Raw genomic sequence first — 24,636 nt, forward strand, 5'->3', positions numbered from 1 at the left:
AGTGCTTCGTATGTAAGCGCCACCATGCTCAGCCCCTACTTTTTTTTTTTTAATGAAAAGGAAAATAAGCCTTTTCTTTTTTTGCTTCCAGATAACGGAATTATTCTCCTAAATAAAATTATTGCTGTGTTTAGAAACACATTAATCTGATGTAATCTAATGTAATCATCTGAGAATAGCGGTTTTAGGTCATGCTTTTTAGGAAACAGAAAACTAAAGAATAATTTATTTGTATTTATTTTAAATTTTTAAATGAACACTTCTGCTGTTCTATAAAGAATAATTTAAATGTGATTCTTTCATCATCCACAAACATGCAATCTTGAACCATGATTACTTTAAAATGTGGTCTCATAATACAAATGGAAACGTATCTGCCTTTGTTTTCCTCATGCACTAGTTAATATTGTATATACATAGAACACTCTTCTGGATTCACTTTTCATGGACAGTATGTTTTTCTTTCACCTTATTCATGAGAGTTAAAATTTTTTATCTAATGTGGTGATGTAATTTTATAATATAAAGAAGGCATATATACTTGAAAAATTTAGGTAGCCAAAACCTGTTTCCTACAAAACTTATCAAAGGTGATTATATTTATCAGACATACTAATTCTGATGCATTTTAGAATCATGGAATGCGCTTCAAACTACTTTCATGGGGAAAATCTCTTCTGTTACCAGTCTGTATTGTGGCCAGGCACGCAGTGGCTTAGGCCTGCAATCCCAGCACTTTGGGAGGCTGAGGCCAGAGGATCACTTCAACTCAGGAGTTCAAGACCAGTCTGGTCAAATAGTGAGACCCCCCCATCTCTATTCTATTTTAAAAACCTGTATTGCAATCTGATTTTACCCATAGTTCTTAACAATCTCAGGTGAAATATGTATTGCTGATTCTGATAGTCCTTAAAACTGTGATTCTGTGTTGCAGGTGGACTATTCTATAATAGCATCACAAGCCGGGGCCACCCTCAACAACCTCATGAGTCATGCACAGGAGCTAGTGGTAAAACTTCGTTCTCTCCAGTTTGATCAACGAGAGTTTGTGTGTCTGAAATTCTTGGTGCTCTTTAGTTTAGGTAAGAAATCCTTTTCTCATGCTGTGCTCAACCAACGATTGCTAAATGATGCTGAAGTTCAAATATCTTGTGGTCCATGTATGTTTTTGTTCTATCAATATAATGCCCTTCCTTTCAAATTATGAAATCTTCAAACATGAATATATTTTCATATATGTTTGTACATGATGCATAGCCCTTCCGTGGATAGGTTGGGGAATGGAAAAATGAGTTTATTCAATTGACTCATTCAAATGAGTCCTGTTTTTCTTCCATAATGTACAGATAAGCAATAACCAAATAAAGCTATGACAAAGGTTTAAAACAGACAGCTTAGGAAAGATGTATGGTATCAAATTTTAGCCATCTTTCTCCCATTGATAATTTCTATGTGCCTTTTGTTTCATCTTGCTACTTACTTCTGTTTTTATTCTTCTAAAATGTGAATTGTAATTAAAAACCTGTATTTAAATCTCTATCGGGATTAACTAGAGAATGTTTATAACCCGATGCACCACTATGCAAGTATAAAAGATGACAGTTGTCAAGGGGAAAGGATGCTTCTTTAGGAAAGCTTTGGAAAAGAAAGATAACTAAGCAAGACAGATTAGCTAAATCAAGGTTCTCAGTGAGTCAGTTGAGAAAAATCACCACTGCTTGGAATAAAAAAAGGATTAAGGAGATGGATTTTTATTGACTTCAAAGGAACAGATTTTCCTGCCTGTCCCTTACTTGATTTCTGTATTTTGTTGGCTTAATAAAGCCAACTTAAATAAACTTTTTGCCAAGTCCATTTATTACTTATTGGCAGACAGCTGAGGGAGGCAACTTCCCTTGAATGAAAAAAATGCAGAAATCAGATTCACCAACATATGCTTTTTCTTTAGTCTTCAGTTATAAGATAGTTGTGAATTCATATTCTAAGGAATAAAACAATAAAAAAACTGCAAAGTAAAACAGATGTGTCTACTCTCCAAATTTGGTACTTTATTTTAAAAATTCTTCTTGACAGGACTGCACAACTGTTGCTAATAAAGGGGTAGTTTGAAGTAATAGAACCAGAGTTAATTTTTCACGTATAGTCAACATTTAAAATAAAAAGAGCATTTTCATATTTTGGAAAATGTGATAAATATAGCAAAGAGAAATGTTACTGAAAATTTAAACGGACAACAGAATTTCATAGATGTAACGTTCAAAGGTCTACAATGCCAAGACTAGATCCTGTGTGGTTTCTATATTAACCACAATAAAAAGGAAAGTTCTGTTCAAGTTAAGTCTGCATCTTTTACCCGAGAACAGTGTTTAGAATGTTAAAAAGGAAGATAGCAAGCATAGGCCTGCTTGCTGTAATCGCACAAATTATTCTGGTTTATGGTAAGATCTTAGCCTTTTAAACTAGTACATTTGATCAGTAATTAAATGGAAAATGTGGTAATATATGTGTAAGAAATCTTATAGCATCTTAGTGATAAAATATTTAGAGAGGGTCATCTCACTTCAATGGTATTTTAAATTAGTTGAAGAAATATATTACATTTGAAGATGTACGTATTAACGATGAGCCATCTTTAGTTTTCAGCACTTTTATCTTTCCTTCATCATTTTCCAAAATTATTATATTCTCTGCTAAGACCGTGGGTAGGGGGTTGGGATAGATCTGAGATGCTTTCAACCTTTGAACCTCAAAAATATCTTCCTGAACACCTGGGCCATGTATTTACCAGAACTTTAGTCACACACTCTGTTGTTTAATGAGCACCTGGATTGTTTCAGGAGCCCAGTGCACCAGTGAATAGCTGACCTAAATGTCCATTAAATCCATGTCTATTTGTTGCTTAAGGAAGAAAGGAAAGCATGGCTTTCAGATCAGAGGTAAATAGAATTCTGGCCGAGAGTCTATTTTTTCAGAGAAGCAGGAGAAAAGTAACCGGCAGTAAAATTCAAATAGTTTCTCATTTATGAGTGGAAAAACTTTTTACTCTATAGAAACGGTGGCTAATCAATTTTTTAAATGTCGCCTTTATTGAGGTGTATAGATAATTAACTTTAGGTGCCCCAGCTAGCCCCAAGTGCTGGTTTTACCTGTGATTAAGGGTGAAATCATACCAGAATCACTCTTGAAAGTTAAGGCCAAGTCCTAAGCCGGTATCTGCTGTCCCAGACCTTCCTCCTGAGCCTCGAGTCCCCTGAGTCTGAAGCCTGCTGTTTTTATCTCAGCCCAGCCTTGAGACTCTTTGGTCCTGGAGATAAATGAAGATTTTGTGGACTGGTCAGAGGCCGGGGGCTGTGTTGAGAGATGACTGCAGCAGTATTCTCCTGTGAGAGATGGAACAGTGTTTTCCAGATAGATTTGGTGAGAGAAGGTAGGGTGTGGTCCCAAGCAGGTGCAGCATTCCAAGCTAGAAGCATGGCCAGTGTGAAAGCTTAAAGGCAAGAGAGAGCAAAATGAGTTTGCTGAACTGTTCGTTGATGGATATGGTTTGAGGGAAGCAGCAGATGTGGCTGGAGACATAGACAGGAGCCTGGACATGGACGTGAAAGCCTCAGATGCATTCAACACATACTCACTGAGTGCTTACTATGTGTCCGGCAGTGAAGTAGGCACTGGGGCTGTAGTGGCAAGAAGAAGGAGGTGCCATGGTTTTCATTCTCTAAACAATTAGGAAGTATAGCAGTGTTCTTAAGGGGACGGGGATACAGTGAGTAACTTCAGTTTCTGGTAGCAGCATGGAAAGTGGACTGGACCAAGAACAGTGCTAGAAACCCTGTGTTCAGAGGTTTTATTTTTATTTTACTTAATTTTTTTTTTTTTTTTTTGCTTTTATTCCTGGCATGCTGTGATTTATTTTATTTTATTATTTTTAGAGGGTTTGTTGTTGTTGTTGTTGTTTCTTTTTTTGAAACAGAGTTTCGCTCTTGGTGCCCAGGCTGGAGTGCAATGGCGTGATCTCAGTTTACTGCAACCTGCACCCCCCGGGTTCAAGTGATTCTCCTGTCTCAGCCTCCTGATTAGCTGGGATTGCAGGTGCCTGCCACCACGCCCAGCTAATTTTTTTGTATTTTTAATAGAGACAGGGTTTCTCCATGTTGGCCAGGCTGGTCTTGAACTCCTGACCTCAGGTGATTCACCTGCCTTGGCCGCTCAAAGTGCTAGGATTACAGGCGTGAGCCACCACGCCTGGCCTAGAGGTGGTTTTAATATTCCATGTGGTTGGACTGAGATGGATATAAACCAGTTACAGGTTTCAAGCCACAAGATGTGGCAGAGTTGAGAGGGAAAAGTCTAGGGTGTGTTTGGGGTTTCTGGATGTCTAGCTGGAATAGAAATATCTGCAGGAACAGTAACTGATCAGTTGATTCAAAGCGGGTCCCAATAGCAGTCATTCACTTTCTAATCTAAAAGTCATCATTCTTCACTGAAGTTTATTACTGATGGCACAAAAAGCTTGTGACAGGACTCAAAAGAAAAGTACAGTGGACTCAAGTCCTTCTAGTTTGCTGTCTTACGTTTCCCCCTTCGGATTGTATCCATGAGCACACATCAGTTGGGTAAATCGGTCAGGAAAGGAAATAAGTAAAAAATGCCCTCTCAGCACATTTCTCTGTGTATAACATAATAGATTCTGTATGCCCAGTCTCTATTAGTTGTTAGTTGTAATGTTTTTGTTACATTTCTAGCACATTGCTTGGTACATAGTATGACTTACAAAATGTTTAATAAATAGGCCAGGTATAGTGGCTCACACCTGTAATCTCAGCACTTTGGAGGCCAAGGTGAGAGAAATGATTGAGCCCCAGGGGTTTGAGACAAGCCTGGGCAACATAGTGAGACCCCATCTCTACAAAATAATTAGCCAGGTGTGGTGGCAGACACCTGTGGTTTCAGCCACTTGGGAGGATGAGGTGGGAGGATCACTGGGGCCTGGGGGCATCAAGGCTGCAGGGAGCCAAGATCATACTACTGCACTCCAGCCTGGGTGACAGATTAAGATCCTGTCTTAGAAAATTAAAAAATAAAAATAAACAAATAGTTTGAAACTTAAAGCAAAGCCTTTACCAAAGCAACTCGTGATAGGTAATAGGAGGTAGTTTAACTAAAAGCCATATTCAAATACAGGTTATTTTTCTGAGACCAGTTTTTCCAAAGAACTCTCTAATAAATATCTCCTCAAAATTAAATTATTTCTGTTATCAGTTTGCATTCTCCCAGTTTATGAGAGGAGATGTTTATTTATAAGCTCTTTGGGAAAGCTAACGTGAAAAAAGATTAGAAAAAATATTACTGGCTAAAACCAGGTGGCAAATGCATTTCTGTTCCAAGCAAATGCAAGATGATAGGCTTTCAGCCCATGTTAAGTAATAGTAGTTAAGACAATGTTGTACAATTCTTTCTTGGCATTGATAGAATCCTGTTTCCAGCAAAATGAATGGAGAAAATATTATATTTGTTCATCATGATAGCTCTTTGCTTCATACTAAATTTCCAAATTTTGAATGTGACACTTGATTATACCATAACACATCCCAGGTAAGTTTTGTCCTCATGGAGACAAACCTCCCAAAGAAGATGGGTTGTGGTTGCCTCAGGGAATGACTCAACTGGCCCAGACAGAAAAACCTACTGCCTGCTGAATGTCCTCACCAACCTGTCACCTGATCCTCATATGCAGAGAAGCAACGGGCATAATTCAAGAATAAAACTGGATGAAGAGTTGCTTGTTTCACCCACAGGTTCAGTTCAGGCATTCTGTAGTGTCTAGTCATGATTTCTTTATCTTAAAAAAATTAAGAACATTATCTTAAATACAAAAGGTCATCTAAGCAATTACTATAATGTCTCAGAATAAACAGTATTGTTTATTAATAAACAATATGACTTGAACACAAGTTGAAAGGGATTTTCAAAATGGATGGGTAAGACCTTCAGGGGTTGAAAGAATTTTATTTTATGATTTCTTCTTCTTAATTTTAGAGACAGGGTCCTGCTCTGTTACCCAGGCTGGAGTGTAGTGGCATGACCATAACTTTCTGCAGCTTCTAACTCCTAGACTCAAATGATCCTCTCGCCTCAGCCTCCTGAGTAGCTGGGGCTACAGGTCACACCCATTGCCTGGCTAATTTTTAATTTTTTTTATAGAGACAGAGTCTCACTATGTTGCCCAAGCTGGTCTCGAACTCCTGGCCTCAAGCAATCCTCCCTCCTTGGCCTCTCAAAGTGCTGGGATTGCAGCCATGAGTCATAACATCTGGCCCTCCCTTGAAAAGCCTTTAAAATCATAATTTGGAAGGAAAAAAACAGTATTTCTAAGGCAAAGCAGAACTCTTTTCTCTTTGTTGTGGCTCCTTTAAACTATACAAGTCTGACCCTAAACAAAGTTGGGGGGCAGGGCTCTATGGTTGTTCTGGTTTTCTTTTCTTTTTTTGTTCTTTTATTTTGTATGTGCTAAGTGAAATGTTCTTGTTTTCTTAGTGAAGCAAAGGTCTTTTATCTGTCAAATTTATAAACTGTAAGGTCCATGAACACAGTGTATGTTTTACTCCTCATGTACTCCCTGGCATATAGGCTTTTAATAAATATTTATTGCATTCATGAATGAAAGAATGCCTTTCCTCCCAACTTCTAGATTCAAAAAAAAATGGGAATTGAAAAGAATTAGTTAAAAAAATGCAAGCACAAAATTTGAAGAAAGAGAGCCTAGAAGATAGATTCTATGGATAACTATTAGAGGATTTGGCATCTTCTTTTCCCCTTTAGAAAGTAGGGAGATAAGTCTTCACATTATGAAGGGGATTTTTTATTTTTTTTAATTTTTAGTACAGACGGAGTCTCGCTATTTTGTCAGGCTGGTCTCGAACTCCTGACCTCAAGTGATCTGCCTGCCTAAGCCTCCCAAAGTGCTGGGATTACATGCATGAGCCACTGTGCCCAGCCTATGAAGGGGATTAGTATAAGTAATATAGAGACTAAACTGAGTCCCTCTTCTTTGCAAATAAAATAATAAATGAAATTAATTACTGATGATCAGCATTTAGGCTCTATTTGAAGTTGTAACACTAAGAGTGTCAAACACCAAAATGAGCCATAGAAGGAAGTGGTGGTAATGCTTTTCTTCGGTAATGTTCATAATAAAATGTTCTCAGGTGAATAAATCACTTAGCTTCTCTCTTACAGAATGAAGAGACCTAAAAGAACATTCCCCTCCAGTTTTGTCGTTAAAAAAACAAAACTAGATGATTTATCCAACATTTTAGGCTCAGATCCAGGTCTAGAACTAATAACACCAAATGCCAGTCAGTACTTTCTCTGATTCAGCCTGCTTTCCTCTTTGGAGACATTTGATCTCATCAATCAGCATATTAAAAATACTATATAAAGAAAACCTTTGAAGAGACAGGTTTGAACTGTGTAGATCCACTTCTGCTCAAATTTTTTTTTTTTTCAATAAATACAGTCAGCCCTCTGTATCTGCAGGTTCTGTGTACAAATGCAAGTCCAAAATACAATATCCAAAAGGCTGGGCGCAGTGGCTCACACCTGTAATCCTAACACTTTGAGAGGCCAAGGCGAGTGGATCACCTGAGGTCAAGAGTTTGAAACCAGCCTGGCCAACATGGTGAAACATCGTCTCTACTAAAAATACAAAAATTAGCCAGGCATGGTGGCGGGTGCCTGTAATCCCAACTATTTTGGAGGCTGAGGCAGGAGAATCGCTTGAACCCAGGAGGCAGAGTTTGCAGTGAGCCGAGATTGTGCCATTGCACACCAGCCTGGGCTTCAGAGAGAAACTCTGTCTCAAAAAAACAAGACAAAACAAAACAAAGTACAGTATCCATTGTATGCAAAATCCACATATACAGAGTGCTGACTTTTCAGATCTGAAGGTTTCACGGGGTAGATGGCAGGACTTGAGTATTTGCAGATTTGAGTATAGGCAGGTGCCCTGGAGCTGATCCCTCTTGTATACCAAGGGAGGACTGTACTTACTAAGACACTATTTATTTATTTATTAAGGCAAAATGATATAAGAAATTGGGACAGTCATCTGAAGAATGTGGACAAAAAGAAAAGCAATGTCTGTTGGTAAAAGCGGGGAAATACTTTACCTGAATTTCCAATTTTTATTGAATATGCTAAGTAATTATGGAGGTCTTAATTCACTCAGTTTCTAAACACCGTCATCCCTCAGTATATGCGGGGAATCAGTTCCAGGACCCCTGTGTATACTAAAATCTGCACACACTCAAGTCCCGCAGTGGGCCCTGCAGAACCCGAGCGTCCAAAACATTGGTCCTCCGTATAGGCAGGTTTTGTATCTGTGAATACTGTGTTCTCATCTGTGTTTGGCTGAAAAAAGTCTGCATGCGATGTGGACCCACATAGTTCAAACCTGTGTTGTGCAAGGGTCAGCTGGATATTGTAAGTTTTGTTTTTCGCTACGTGAACTCTGGGTTTCAGAGTTCCAGCGAACTCCCAGAACACATTTACCTCACAGCTTCGTTACCTCTTTCTTAAAGACTTCCTCCTTGTAGCTGATTATCACCTCTTAGGTGTGACATTTTCTTTGGACCATTCACTAGACATTAGGAAAGGTAAATGATCATAGCTTTCATTACATATATGTCTATTTTAGGATGTATTTTGACTGCTTGTGATGGTAAAAGGAAAAATAGTAACAAAACGAATAGTCGTTATTTTCCCCTCTGGCAGTCACCGGCATTAAAAATCCTAAAGTAGCCAATTGCATCTCTAAGGCTTAGGTGGACGAACTCCTTGGGGCAGGGCAGGGTGGAGTGTGGGTGGTGGGCAGGCAGAGAGGAGTGTAGTAAGTTTGTACATTCTGTTTTCAAGTACAGCCGTCTGCTTTCCTGAAGGGTTCAACCATAACTCTGCTCTTGCGATATGACGCTGACATTGTTAATAGTAAATAAAATGCTTATTAGCTGAAAGATGTGGATAAAAGTTTTTTAGGTAGGGAAATTTATTTGCAGTGGTTAGTTTTCCAATTGTCTTTAGTTTCTGGAATAGGAATTTTTTTCTTATTTGAATTTTGTCCGTTATTTCTTCTGCTTTGACATTTAAAGAAAGATCTAATGCTTCTTTTCCCTTAAGTGTATGCCATTTGTCCTCTGGCACTCAATATCAGAACCTGGCAGAGGTTTGCTGTCAAAGCTCCCCATAGAGTGGTTGGTAAGGCAAAATGCAAATAGGGAGACTAGCCCCATATCCCCAAGCCCAGTCAGGACCTCTGCACAGAGCTTACAACTCCAGCACAAGCCATCATATACGGGAACTCTGTCCCATCACTTTTGAGACTCTCTCTCTCTCTCTCTCTCTCTCTCTCTCTCTGTATATACATATATATACACACACACACACATACATACATACACACACACTTCATTTGAAAATGAAGGCTTTATAAGTAAGCAAAGAATTGCAGAGCAACTATTGATCTCATATCTCACTTAACAGACAACAGAGATTTGTAGGAATAGCAAACATTCAGCCATTAAGTGAGGCCTACAAAAGGTTCCTGTGTTAACATAGTTCAAAAAACTACGACACTTCAATCAGAACCTCTTTCTGCTTGTCTATTTTTCTTTAAAAGAGGACGCTTCCTTTTTGTTCGATAGGAAGTACTATTCTGAATCTACCAGCAAGGTTGGCGTGTGCTGTCCTATAAAAGGAAGAGACTTCACCTAGCCTCTTCACCCTAACTGCTCAGTTGTTTGCTACCCCTGGCAAGGGGTTCTAATTGTGCAGTGGAGGGTATAAACGGGTTGCTTTAACTGCAGTTCCATTAGCTAATCGGAGTCGTGATGTCAGTGTGACATTGTGGTGTAAATCATGAAGGGGTTTTTCTGCCACTTCCTGTGGAGAGAAAATAGTTTTGCAGGATCACCTGATGATTGGCCATTGTGGGGTTGTCTTTTTGAAAAAGAAAAGTTATCCTGACCTGTGCTGTGTTTGGGATGCCTGCATTTTGCCTTTCCTAAGCGATGAACCCCCCAGAAAGGAAGTGTATGGGGGAACCATTGGAGTTTGAGTGCTCGCTTCCCTCAGTACTTCTGGAGAAGCCTGGAAATATTGTAGACACAGTTTTGGAGAAGAGAATTCAAAGGGCTTACAAAAAGAGGTACTTTTTTGTCCACTTCTCTAGAAGATGGACAGCAACTTGTTGAGTTTGTGTTGTGTTGTGTTGTTTTTCTGCCACCAAACTAGGTGTTCCTATTGTGTGGGAGATGAAAAAGAGAGCACAAATCTATTAATAAGTAAAGCAACTGAAACAAAGGGAAAAATGAATCCCTATTTTGCTTTTTTTGCAACATTACATCCAGTTAATAAAAGAAGCTTACAAATCCAACAGAGATCTGCTTGTAGGAACTAACTAGGAATAAGAAGGAGAAGGAGAAAGAGAAAAAAAAAATCCAACAGAGAAATTTGATTACTGATTTAAATTGTGTTTGCAGTGCCTAAAGCAAGATGAACAATTCATTCACTATAAGTCAGAAGATGACAGTACCAAGCGTACCATTTGCTATATGGCAAATCTACAGCTACTCTAGAAAGTGAAATAGGAGTGCCTGTTCTTATCCCTTATTTGACTACCTCATCGCTGGAAGTGCCATAAGAGCTTCAGAAGGGTGGAAAACCAGTAAAAAATTTCCAATTGTGCATCAAAATTTATGCCTATTAATTCTGAAATAAGCATGATAGTCTAAGTGTCATAAAATTCTTTTTACTTGGTAGCTGCATAAAAGTTGGTTTTGAAACAGCAAAACCTAATCTTCCTATTATGTGGCAATTCTCCTTCCTAAAGCTGGTCACAATATTTGCTTTATTGCTGGCTTCCTCTAAATATGATTACACACTCACCCACACACACACTGCCACTGGCTGGACTGCAAAGCCTACTGAAGCAGAACATTTACCTCACATCTTTACCCAAGAGCATTGGTTAAATTGTTCTTTATGAAGTCAGATAAGCAAAAGAAATATCCCAGGTTCTTCTTACAATTAGCATTCGCTCTCAGTTTTTACCTTTTCATATGTGATATTGTAATTTAGAAAAACACCCACTAGACACTTGTCAAATAACTGTGCATATCTTCATACTAATGCCTTGCTGATATATATGCAGCTGAGGGTAATGCTGGCAAATAAGCATTTCCTAAAATTTATGTAATCATTTGAAATTCCGAAAGGATTGATTAGCATTCAAGAGATGCCACTGTTCAATATTTACACCATAGAGATTTGGCAGAAGCAAATAATGGCACATAAAGTTGATGCTTGTCTTAATTAAATGCAGTATAATAGGTGTTGTGAATTTTTTTTTTCTTCCAGTGAGCAAAGCATTTTAGCAATGACCAGATATAATTCATTTTGGAGTTCTAAGTTTGAGCTTAATCAATACGTACTTACAGTCATGGAAGAAGTGATTATCATTTGTTATTTGCTGGCACAAGAATATAATTGCCTAAATAGCATTTATTTAAGCATATTTCTGAATACCTTATGCCTAAAAATATTTGTCATAGTTTAGCTGTTAATGCTAATATTGTCATTTTGCTAACTACTGCTATTTAGTAAGATGATTTTTTCAGAGACATATTGGCCAGGCAAGCTAGGAATAACCAGCAAGAAAAATCAAGTAAGAATGCCACGTGCTCTTGGTTGATGTTTCTCGCTGCTTTAACTGTGTCAACTACTCTGTTCAAACCTGAGAATAGAGTGGCTATCTTAGTACTGGCTCAGAAGAGGGTAGTTGGTTAATGTGGTCAGCCCAGATGCTGCACTGTAGTGGACTGTGGACACCCCAGGACCTCAGGTCTATTCTACAATGGACCAAATCAGTGACTCACATCTGAGTCTTGCATTAGATCTTCTTTCTAGTTTACTGATAAAAATCTGACGAGTCTTATCTTGAGTTGTGGCTGTGTTTGGTTAAGAAGGTTAAATTTCAAACAGACCAATCCAAAGCCAGGAGACAAGAACAAATAGAAGTGAAAGGATCGGTATTGAAACATTGAATCACACAAAATATATTGAGTGGCCACTATGCAGAACCATTGTACTAGGCAAGCTATGAAATAACAACATAGAGTCCTTTTTTTTTTTTTTTTTTTTTTTTTTTTTGAGGTGGAGTCTCACTCTGTCACCCAGGCTGGAATACAGTGGTGCGATTTTGGCTCACCGCAACCTCCACCTCCTGGGTTTGAGCAATTCTCCTGCCTAAGCCTTCTGAGTAGCTAGGATTACAGGTGCCCATCACCAGCCCTGGCTAATTTTTGTATTTTTAGTAGAGACAGGATTTCACCATGTTGGCCAGGCTGGTCTTGAACTCCTGACCTCAAGTGATCTGCCCGCCTCGGCCTCCCAAAGTGCTGGAATTACAGGCGTGAGCCAATGTGCCCAGCCGGAACTGGCAATATATAGTCTTTCCAAAGAGAAGGAAACTCCTATGATAGAGAGCTGCACTTTGGATCCCCAGAACACTGTTCTGAATAAGGCGTGGTACACCAAGCAAAGAGTCCAAAACATGCCATGCTGTCAGCAATGCTGCATGCATCTCTTGTCTTTCTTTCTGTTCCTTGTTGTCACTGAACTAACGCATGTTCCACACACGTTATTCTCCTTGATTATATTTTATCAATCAGAAAGCCTTTGTCAACCCTCATGTTACATAAATCTCACAGCAATCAGAGACTTCATGCCTTTTCAATTTCCCAACTCCTCTGAAAGGAGATGATTTTTCAGAGATATATTGGCCAGGCAAGCTACGAATAACCAGCAAGAAAAATCTAGTAAGAATGCCACGTGCTCTTGGTTGATGCTTCTTGCTGCTTTAACTGTGTCAACCACTCTGTTCAACTCCTCTGAAAGGAGCTGGGAAACTGTGTGGGATCACCTCTAGGAGCCTTAGCAAGGGGCACTGTCCCTAACACCCACATCCCAAGTTACCTGCATTTTGGACAGCACCAATGTGGCCTCAGTCCTGGAGGAACTGAGTCCCAGAACATCAGCATGGAAAAGAACCTATGTTGTTGCTGAGTACAAACACGTCTTATTTCTGAGTAAGAAAATTTAGGCTAATGGAGGTTGAGTGACTTGTACACAGTCATGTAGAGTCAGGATTTGAACTGAAATTTTTGAACTCCACACACAGGAAAAGAGCACAGATACGGATTTCCATATTACAGAAATAGTGCTTTTGCATTTGTTTCAAAATTAGACCTTCCTATTTCTTGGCCATCCTTTTCAACTAAATCTAAAATTTTCATTGTGAAGTGTAAAAGTGATTTCCCAGAAACGTGGAGAATGTACATTGTCTTTTGCTACCTTAGGACTCAGCTGTCCATGCTGCATGCTGGTTACCCTGAACTTTGGAGGGCAGAATGAATCTCTCCTACAGTCACTCACGCTCTCTCCACTTCACTCTAGGTACATGGGGCTCTGTGCCATCCATAAAGGTCAGTGTGTCCTGAGTGGCTATGCTGGACTCAAATTGGATAATTCTGCCTTATCCCTCAGCAGGAATGATCATATTCATTTTGTCCTATCTTGGTTATATAGTCATGCTTTACATAATGATGTTTTGGTCACAGATGGACTGTGTATATATATATATATATGTATATACACACACACACATATATATATGGACTGTGTGTATATATATATATGGTCATATATATGATAGAAGACTATAATGGAGGTGAAAAATTCCTATTGCCTAGTATTTACTCTACTATACACTTTGAAGTTATTTTAGAGCATATTCTTTGTACCTATGTATATAAAAGATAACTTACTATAAAGTAGTCTCAGGCAGGTCACTGTGGATGTATCCAGAAGAAGGCATTGTTATAGGAGGTGACAGCTCTATGTGTGTTACTGCCCCTGAAGACCTTCCAATGGGACAAGATAAGGAGGTGGAAGACAGTGATATTGATGATCCTGACCTTGTATAGGCTTAGAGGCTAATGTGTGTGTTTGTGTCTTCATCTTTAACAAAAAAAGTTCAAAAAGTAAATAAATAAACTTAAAAATAGAAAAAAGCTTATCGAATAAGCATACAAAGAAAATTTTCATACAGCTGTACAAGGTATTTGTGTTTTAAGCTGTGTTATTACAAAAGAGTCAAAAAGCTTAAAGAAATTGAAAAGTTTATAAAGTAACAAAGGTATAGTAAGCTATAGTTAATTTATTACTGAAGAAAGAAAAATATTTTTTATAAATTTAATGTAGCCTATGTGTACACTGTGTATGACGTCTGCAGTCGTCTACAGGAATGTCCTGTACCTTCCCACTCATCTACCACTCACTCATTCACTGACTCACCCAGAGCAACTTCCAGTCCTGCAGGCTCCACACATGACAAGTGTTCCATACAGGTGTGCTATTTTTTATCTTGTAGACTGTATTTTTACTGTATCTTTTTTCTATGTTTAGATGCACAAATACTCGCTGTGTTACAACTGCCTTCGATATTCAGTACAGTGGCATGCCGTATAGGTTTGTAACCTAGGAGCAATAGGCTTTACCACATATCCTGGGTGTGTAGTAAGTTTGTGTAAGTACACTCTATGATGATCGCGCAACGAAATCACCTATCAGTGCACTTCTCAGGATGTGTCCTTGTTATTAAGCAAGTTATATATACGTGCCTGTATATATAAGAACTGATAGCACACCTGAAATAATCCTTTCTCTGTACTATTTATCCTAAGAGAAAATAATTATTGTAGTAGTATCAATATTACTAACATCTATGTAGGAATTTTTTTTTTTTTTGAGACGGAGTCTCACTCTGTCGCCCAGGATGGAGTGCAGCGGCGCGATCTCGGCTCACTGCAAGCTCCGCCTCCCGGGTTTACGCCATTCTCCTGCCTCAGCCTCACGAGTAGCTGGGACTACAGGCGCCCGCCACCACGCCTGGCTAAGTTTTTTTTTTTTTTTGTATTTTAGTAGAGATGGAGTTTCACCGTGTTAGCCAGGATGGTCTCGATCTCCTGACCTCGTGATCCGCCCGTCTCGGCCTCCCAAAGTGCTGGGATTACAGGCGTGAGCCACCGCGCCCAGCCAGGAATTTTTTTTAAGTGCAGATTTTTTAAATTTTTAATTTTTAAAATTCTGATAAAATCTACATAACACAAAATTTACCATTTTAACAATTTTTAAGTATGCAGTTTAGTAGCATTAAGTCCACACACATTGCAACTGTTACCACCATTTGTCTCTAGAACTTCCTGTCTTTCAAAATTAAAACTGTGCTTATGAAACAGTAAATCCCCAATTCACCCACTGCTCAGCCCCTGCAGTTGCCATTCTGTTTTCTGTAGAGAACATTTTATTTACAAAGTACCCTCTCTTTATAACATTATCCTTTACATATAACACAACACTGAAAGTTTAGTGATTTTATAATACAAAATGTGACTGGACTCAGAGAGCATGACTAATGTGCTCATGACCACTCAGCTAGTCATCTGAGAGAGCACATGCTCCAAGCCAGGGCCACTGATTCCAGATCTGTTGTCCTCACTCACAGGCAAGGAAGTCTTTTGACTTGGGCCTGAAATAATAAAGCATGAGGCTTGGCGGCTCATGCCTGTAATCCCAGCACTTTGGGAGGCCAAGGCAGGTGGATCACCTGAGGTCGGGAGTTTGAGACCAGCCTGGCCAACGTGGTGAAACCCCATCTGTACTAAAAATATAAAAATTAGCTGGGTGTGGTGGCGTGTGCCTGTAATCCCAGCTACTAGGGAGGCTGAGACAGGAGAATCACTTGAACCTGGGAGGTGGAGGCTGTGGTGAGCCAAGATTGCACCCCTGCACTCCAGCCTGAGCAACAGAGCAAAACTTCGTCTCAAAAAAAAAAGGAAGAAGAAGGAGAAGGAGGAAGAGGAGGAGGAGGAGGAGGAGAAGGAGAATGCATGAATGAGGAAAAAGGGAGGCATTCATGACAAGTTTCTTACTATTGAGGTGATATGTCCTAGTGGTAAAGACTGCAAACTTGAATTCAGATTCTTGTTCTATTCTATCCTTAGGAACGTGTATCACCTCACTTTTTTCCATCTGTAAACTTGAAATAATAATGATCTACCTGAAGCATCATTGTGATGGTTACATGCAATAATTATTAGGAAGAACTTACCATAATGCCTGGCACATAGTGCTAATAAGTGATTATTACTCAAAACATCTGTGAAAGTCATAGACATGAAGGCTGCTTATTGGGAAATGCCTCTTCTCAGATACAATCTTTGGTATACAGATTCTATGAAAAAGATCTTTCTCATGTCAGCAATAACTGATACATTAATTCAGTACCAAGCCATAGTTTAAAATCTTTGATCCACTAACCAAAGGCATCATTATTATTCTTGATGTTTTGAAATATGTCAGAGTTAGAAAACTCAAGCCACTTCACTTCAATTCATCTATCATAAGTCCCCAAATCAAGCCAAAGTCTAATAATAAACAATTAGTCCTCTTTCTAGGTTGGTGCAGGCCCTAGACGATGACAAAGTGGAATGGCTGGGCTCACACCTGCCCTCTGGGGGATGCCTATGCTAGGAAACTTTTTTTTTTCTTTTGAGACGGAATCTCACTCTGTCACCCAGGCTGGAGAGCAGTGGTGCGATCTCTGCTCACCACAACCTCTGCTTCCTGGGTTCAGGCAATTTGAACACACACAAGAAAGAGCACAGATATGGATTTCACTTAACATCATGCCTGGAATACAGTTCATATTAAAAAACAATACTCAGTATGTTCAATTATAATAACTACATCTTATTGTCCTGTGTGAACAGAGTACATTATACCTGTTGTTTCTAATCTTCATAAGCAAGCCTTTGATGAAAGTATCATTTGCCATTCCTGTTTTACTGTCTTTCCCTGAGATCAGAGAAGTCAAACAGCTATACAAAATTACTCAGGTAGTAAGTAGTAGAACTGAGATTTGCATACTTCAGACATCAAAGTCTAGGTTTTCTCCACTGTTCTCTGCTACTTTTCTGGTTCATTGATTAAGTATGTAGACCAGAAGGCACTATACAAGTGCTTGTCATTTATGATGAAGATAACCCATTCTAAATCTGATTCTTCTAGATCTTAATTTTACTTGAAAGTACAAGGACTGAGTAACAATCCTACCTTCTTAAATGCTTAATAATCCCTCCCTCATCAACATGCCATGGTTTCAGTCAGAGCTGCTTTCTATTGATCGGTTTTAAGAATTATCACGGCTTTTATCACCACGGTCAGAAGCACTGCTGAAATTATAGGGTATTTAATCCTTTATGCTGGCCTACTGACTCTAAGCAGATTTTCTTTCCTCTTTTTTTGAGACAGAGCCTCACTCTGTTACCCAGGCTGGAATGCAGTGGCACGATCATGGCTCACTGCAGCCTCAACCTCCCTGGCTCAAGCAGTCCTCCAGCCTCAGCCACCCAAAGTGCTGGGATTACAGGCATGAGCCACTGTGCCTGGCCAGATTTTATTTATTTATTTATTTATTTATTTTTAGTTTTATTTATTTGTTTATTTTTGAGACACAGTCTTGCTCTGTTACCCAGGCTGGAGTACAGTGGCATGATCTCAGCTCACTGCAACCTCCGTCTCCTAGGTTCAGGCAATTCTCCTGCCTCAGCCTCCCAAATAGCTGATATTACAGATGTGCACCACCACACCTGGCTAATTTTTTTTTTTTAATGTTTTTGGTAGAGATGAGGTTTCACCATGTTGGCCAAACTGGTCTCGAACTCCTGACCTGAAATGATCTGCCCACCTTGGCCTCCCAAAGTGCTGAGATTACAGGCGTGAGCCACCACAAGTGGCCCAGATTTTATTTTTAATGTAAAGAAACATCTGCTGTCTAATTCCTATCCTCTTACAAATTTTTACTGGGAACATAATTTGATAATTGATTGAAAATTATTACCAGATTATTAGCCTAGATTATTAGCAGATTCTCCCTTTCCTAATATTGCCAGCGTCAAACTCAATAGAGTAAAAGAAGGAATGAAGACTAAAACATCAATTTATGTATGTTTTTAAGTATTTTAAGGATACCAAAATAAAAGTGTCATCGTGAATTTCTTAGTATGTTTCTGATACAGTCAGGATAGAGTTTAGTAATTAGCAATTTCTTCTAAATTTTTTTTAAAAGGTTATTGTTGTTACTTGCTACAAGAAATTATGGGACAAATTGGATAACCACATGTGCTGGCATTTGTCCAGGACAGCCCATATCAAAAGGGATTGGGGTCCATGATACTGTAACAGTATCATTTCTAATTATAACTTCAAGGAAATTCCTTTCTCAAAGAGGTAGCTAAGAAACTTATTCTTATCTTACAAAAGAATAGGGTTTTTAGGATTTAAATACAGCTTAATGTGCCATTTTGCCTCCAACTTATGTATTTTAGATTCTATTTTGATTTTCACTGATCAATGGTATTTCATTATATAATGTACCCCATGGTTTATTGATTCATTCTCCAATTGGTGGATATTTATTACAAACAATGTTAAAAGAACATTTTTCTCCATGTCTTCCTGTAATATATTGTTGGACAATCACTATACTGTTGGACAATCACTTGCAACTCTAGAAATTGTCAGTGTTCTCCAAAGTAACTGTGCCAAATTACATTTCTAGGCATAGTAAATGAGAGCTCCTATTTTTCCATATCATCACCAGCACCATAATACAGTTGCTGTCATTATTGTTTTAATTTGTATTTCTAATTACCAGTGATATTGAACATCTTTCTATCTGTTTCTTTGAAGTACCTGTTTATGAATATTTTTCCATATAACTTCTGCTTTTTCAGTTTTTTTAAGAAATCCTTCCCAACTTTGGAGGTCTTAAAGTACATTCTCCTTTAGTTTTTTTCCAAGTGTATTAAAGCGTTGCTTTTCTTATATGAATCTTTAATGTCCAGAATTTAATTTTGTGTATGGTGTGAGGGGGACATCTAGTTTTTATTTTATTTTATTTTTCTTAAGAGTAGTCGGTTGTCCCAACACTACTTATTGAATCGCTTGTCTTTCCCACCATTTTTAATGCCACCTCTCTTAGGTATTCAAGATCTGTATATGTGTGGGTCTCTTTCTGGATTTCTACTTTGTTCCTTTGGCCTATTTGATTATCTCAGTGCTGATCTCACATGTTTTAAGCATTTTTATAATAAATCTTGATATCTGCTTGAGTAGTCCCTCCACTTTTTATTTCAAAATAGTCTTAATTAGTCTTAGGCTTTTGCTTTTCCGTATGAATTTTAGGTTTGGCTTGCTGTTGCTCCACAAAGAACCCAGTGGGGTCTTGAGTAAAATTGCATTGTATTTAGAGATTAATTTGGAGAAAAATAATTTTCTTGGGAGAATTGAGACTTTCCCATTCATGAACATAGTTTATCTTTCCTTTAGTCAGGTGTACTCTGATGCCCTTCAATAAAGTCATACAATTTTCTCCACAGAGGTATTGCACATCATTTGTTACTAATTTATTCTAGCTATTTTATAGAGTTGGTTTTTACAATGCAAACCTTTTCTGTAGTTAATATCCATGTGACTGGATATTTTTAAATCACATTTTTATTTAACAAACCTACTAAATGCCCTTATTATTTGAAATGGCTTTTCTGTAGTTTATCTTCAACCTTCTGTGTAGACATTCATAGTCTGAAAATAAATACAGATTTATCTTTGCTTTTCTGGATTCCATTTCTGATCTCATTTTGTTGGTTAGACAATATTGACTTGAAGGTGTGATAACAGGTACTCTTGCCTTATTTCAGTCTTTTATGAGAATCATTCTAAAGTCTAATGACTTGATATGAAAAGTGTCGTCTATTTTAGTAACCTTCTTATAGAAAAAAGAGAAGAAGCTGTTGGTCTTGGAGAGAGATCCAACAGCTTTTTTTTCTTTGCCTTTTATTTCAACAAATTCTCCTCTTTATCTTTTGTTATTTTATTGTTCTGGTTCTAGCTTCTTCAGTTGAAGATTTTGTTCACCTAATTTTCAGTCATACATTTTCATTGTTCTTTCATTTTTTGTTTTGTTTTGTTTCTCGTGTGATGAAAGAATTTAGTATTAGAAAGTTGCCTCTTGGCACAGCCATAGTTGTATCTGTGGAAGTTTTGATGTGGGAGACTGACATTCAAGGCTGCTTTGGGGTTATGCAAGTCACTCTACAGAACTCTAGGGGGCACCACTCACACTATAGTATACATAAATGCATCCCTAAGAGTTGTGAGGTACACAACACCAGTAGCCCTATCTGGTAGGCCTATGTCCAGTGCTAAATATTTTGTGATCTCGATTGTGATCGAGATTTATTTCACAAAGGGTTTTAAAATTTCCAAACAAATGGAGGTTTTGATTATCTTTTTATGTTTGGGTTATAATTTCACTATGAGGTTATGCATATTACTGAAACTTTCCTTTGATGTGATATTTAGTTAATTTTAATAAATATGGCATATATGACACAGTCTCTATTTTAGGTATCAATATTTATTTCTTTACACCATTATTGATAAATTTGTTATATCTTCTATGTAGATTATTTCTTTTATTATTATCGTGTGCTTATTTTCTTTCTTTCTTCTCTTTTTATAGAGACAAGGTCTCACTCTGTTGCCCAGGCTGGTCTCGAACTCCTGAGCTCAAGTGATCCTCCCACCTCGGCCTCCCAAAGTGCTGGGATCACAGGCGAGCACCACCACACCTCGCCACTTATTTTTTTTTAATGGTTTGATCTTTTAAATCTGCTTTGTCTGGTATTAAGAATGTTTTATCAGCTTTTTAAAATTCAGATTGATATCTTTTTTCCCATTCTCTTTGTTTTCTCCTGTTCAGTTGATTTAGTGGGGTTTCTTGTGTTTCTGTGATTTAGGTGGTTTTTCTGTAAGCAGCAGATGACTATATTTTATTTTGCTTTTCTTTAATCTAGCCTACAATCCCTTTTAACTTTTAAATTTGAGATCATTTTAGATCTACAGGAAGCTGGATGTTAAAACACATATAGGGGAGTCCCAAGTATCCTTCATCCAATTTCTCCAGTGGCAACATCTCACATAACTATCCTCAATATAAAAACCAGGAAAGGCGGGGCACAGTGGCTAACACTTATAATCCCAGCACTTTGGGAGGCCGAGGTGCGTGGATCACCTGAGGTCAGGAGTTCGAGACCAGCCTGACCAACATGGAGACACCCTGTCTTTACTAAAAATACAAAAATTAGCTGGGCATGGTGGCACATGCCTATAATCCCAGCTACTTGGCTGAGGCAGGAGAATTGCTTGAACTGGGGAGGCGGAGGTTGCAGTGAGCTGAGATCGTGCCATTGCACTCCAGCCTGGGCAACAAGAGATAACTCCATCTCTAAACAAACAAACAAAACCAGGAAATGGCATTGGTATAGTCTGTAGAGTTTACCTAGTTATTCAGTTTGCATATTTCACCAGTTTTACATGCACTCATTTGTGTGTTTGTGTGGGTTAGGGGGTGGGTTCTGGCAGTTTTATCACATGTAGGTTTGTGTTACTACCAGCATAATCAAGATACAGAACTTTTTCATCACCACAAGGTTCCTTCGTGCTGGCTCTTTTATAGCACCCACCCCTCCCTCCATTCTTAATACCTGACAATCACTAATCTCTTCTCCATCTCTGTAATTTTGATATTTCAAGAATGTTATATAAGTATATAGTGTGTAACCTTTTGGAATTGGCATCTTTCACTCAGCAATATTCCCCTAAGATTCATCCATAAGTGTATCAATAGTTTGTTCATTTTTATGATTGTGTAGTGTTCTTTGGTATGGATATACCACAGTTTGTTTAACCCTTCACTTATTGAAAGACATTTGAGTTGTATCCATTCAGTTTTGGGGTACTACAAATAAAGCTGCTATGAATATCATGTATGGGTTTTTTATGTAAATATACGTTTTCATTTCTCTTGGATAAATGCCCAAGAATGCATTTGTTGGGTCATATGGCAAACATATGTCTATAATCTACTTTTTAAGAGGTGAGTTTGATCCATTTACTAATAAGCCATCATAGTTTTTGTATGTATGAAATGTTTTAAATTTGGCCACTTCTTGGATGATAGTTTAGGTGAATATAAAACTTGAAATTGACAATATAGTCTCTTAACACTTGGGAAGTCTTTTGGAAGTCTACTGTCTTTTTTTTTTTTTTTTTTGAGACGGAGTCTCGCTCTGTCGCCCAGGCTGGAGTGCAGTGGTGTGATCTCGGCTCACTGCAAGCTCCGCCTCCCGGGTTCCCGCCATTCTCCTGCCTCAGCCTCCTGAGTAGCTGGGACTACAGGCGCCCGCCACCTCGCCCGGCTAATTTTTTTGTATTTTTTTAGTAGAGACGGGGTTTCACCGTGTTAGCCAGGATGGTCTCGATCTCCTGACCTCGTGATCCGCCCATCTCGGCCTCCCAAAGTGCTGGGATTACAGGCTTGAGCCACCGCGCCCGGCCGTCTTTTCTTTTTGATAGTTTTTAAGGTTTTTCTTTATTGCCAATGTCTCATAGAATTTTACTACAAGGGGTCTGAGTATACTGGAAGTGCACATCCAATTACAGGGAACTGAAGAATTCTGCTATTCTCTTTTCATAGGTCGCTTCTATGCAAATCTCTCTGCTGACTCCTGTCAGGCATATGTTGGAGCCTCATGGTCTACTGTGTCTTCTAGTTTTTAAGCCTTTTTCTCCCTTTTATCTCACTGTGCTGCTTTTTGCATAATTCCCTTTTCAACTATATCCAGTTTAGCACATATTCCATTAACTTAGTTTGTATTTGAATACTTGTTTTTTGTTTTAAAGGCTTCTTCTTCTTTTTTTTTTTTTTTAAAGTCGGAGCCTTGCTCTGTCACCTAGGCTAGAGTGCAGTGACATGATCTCGGCTCACTGCAACCTCTGCCTCCCGGGTTCAAGTGATTCTCCTGCCTCAGCCTCCTGAGTAGCTGATATTACAGATGCCTGCCACCACACCCAGCTAATTTTTGTATTTTTATAGAGATGGGCTTTCACCATCTTGGCCAGGTTGGTCTCGAACCCCTGACCTCATGATCCACCTGCCACGGCCTCCCAAAGTGCTGGGATTATAGGTGTGAGCCACCGCGCCCAGCCTAAAGACTTCTTTAAAAAAAAAAATTATTATTATCATTATTATTTTTAGAGACAGGGTCTCACTCTGTCACCCAGCCTAGAATGCTATGGCACGATCATGTCTCACTACGGCCTCAAACTTCTGGGCTCAAGCAATCCTCCCACCTCAGTCTCCCACATAGCTGGGACTGCAAGTGCCTGCCACCATGTCTGGCTTGCTTTAAATATTTCTAATAGACCCGTTTTCCCATTAATGTTTAAATTTGGCCTCTGTTGTTTCATTACGCATCTTTTAAAATTTTTCTTCATTTTTTTGCTTTTTAATTAATTTATTTGTTTATTAAAATTTTTTTCTTCTTGCCTTGTCTTATGGTGCTGATATCTTTCTTTTTAATGAATAATACCTCTATTTCTCTCTTAAACACCTCAAGCAAACTGATTTTGAGGTTTTTGTCAGATTCTTCCATAGAAATAATTTCTTCTGGAGTGAGTTGATGTTTTATTTTTGCTGACTTTTTCCTTAGCAATATATATCTTGCTGTATATGCTATATGTAAAAAGTGTGTGTGTGCGTGCGTGTGTGCGTGTGTGGTTTTTCACATTATTAGTTGCAGACTCACTTTGAGTAAGACTTTTGGTGGCTTTTGGTGGCTGCTCTTGTTTCTGTCTCTTTCTCTTGTCTTATGTTTGCTTTGCTACCCACATTGTGCTCACTCCTCCGTATTTAGCATTTCTGTCTTAGCTTCTGTCTGACTCTGAGATCCTGAGTCCAGAGGCAGGTCCTATACGATATTTATGCTTCTGCACTGTGGTCATATTGAAGATACTTTAGATCCAGTCACAGAGGCAGTAGGGACCCTGCTTTAGCTCCCAGTCTAGGGATATATTTTTGCCCTGCTACCTTGCCTAGGTCCACAGCTTACCAAATCTATAGCTTGGGCGGTAAATCAGGATTACTATTTTTTTTTCCTTCTTTCGTTCCTTCTATTAGCCTCCTTTTACAAAAGGAGGGGAAGTGTGGAACTCCTGCCCCAGTCCTGCACCATGCTTTTCTTTAAGCAAGACCCAGCTCTGGTTGCCACATGCATGGTTGCCACACTTTAGGCCCCAACACCCTTCAGAATCTGGACTCCAGCTGTTGTTCACCATTTTGTTTGTTTGTTTGTTTGTTTGTTTTTGAGACGGAGTCTCACTCTGTTGCCCAGGCTGGAGTGCAATGGTGTGATCTTGGCTCCTGCAACCTCCACCTCCTGGGTTCAAGCAATTCTCCTGTCTCAGCCTCCTGAGTAGCTGGGATTACAGGCGCACACCATGAGGCCCGGCTAATTTTTGTATTTTTAGTAGAGACAGGGTTTCACCATGTTGGTCAGGCTAGTCTTGAACTCTTGACCTCATGATCCACCCACCTCGGCCTCCCAAAGTGCTGGG

General features: G+C 38.8%; 1 protein-coding gene across 16 annotated transcripts in view; it reads left to right on the forward strand.

The window, feature by feature from the left end:
* Positions 1–24,636, forward strand: part of NR5A2 (nuclear receptor subfamily 5 group A member 2) — a 148,151-nt gene that overhangs the window by 90,887 nt on the left and 32,628 nt on the right. For all 16 annotated transcript variants that reach the window (XR_013417335.1, XR_013417324.1, XR_013417357.1 and 13 more), the window contains one exon: positions 935–1,082. Coding sequence is in view for 9 of the 16 variants with exons in the window: in XM_001110202.4 (XP_001110202.1) it covers positions 935–1,082 (148 nt within the window). In the remaining 7 variants the exon portion in view is untranslated. The remainder of the gene's footprint in view (positions 1–934; positions 1,083–24,636) is intronic.

Source organism: Macaca mulatta, chromosome 1, assembly GCF_049350105.2.
Source record: "Macaca mulatta isolate MMU2019108-1 chromosome 1, T2T-MMU8v2.0, whole genome shotgun sequence".
Lineage (NCBI taxonomy): Eukaryota > Metazoa > Chordata > Mammalia > Primates > Cercopithecidae > Macaca > Macaca mulatta.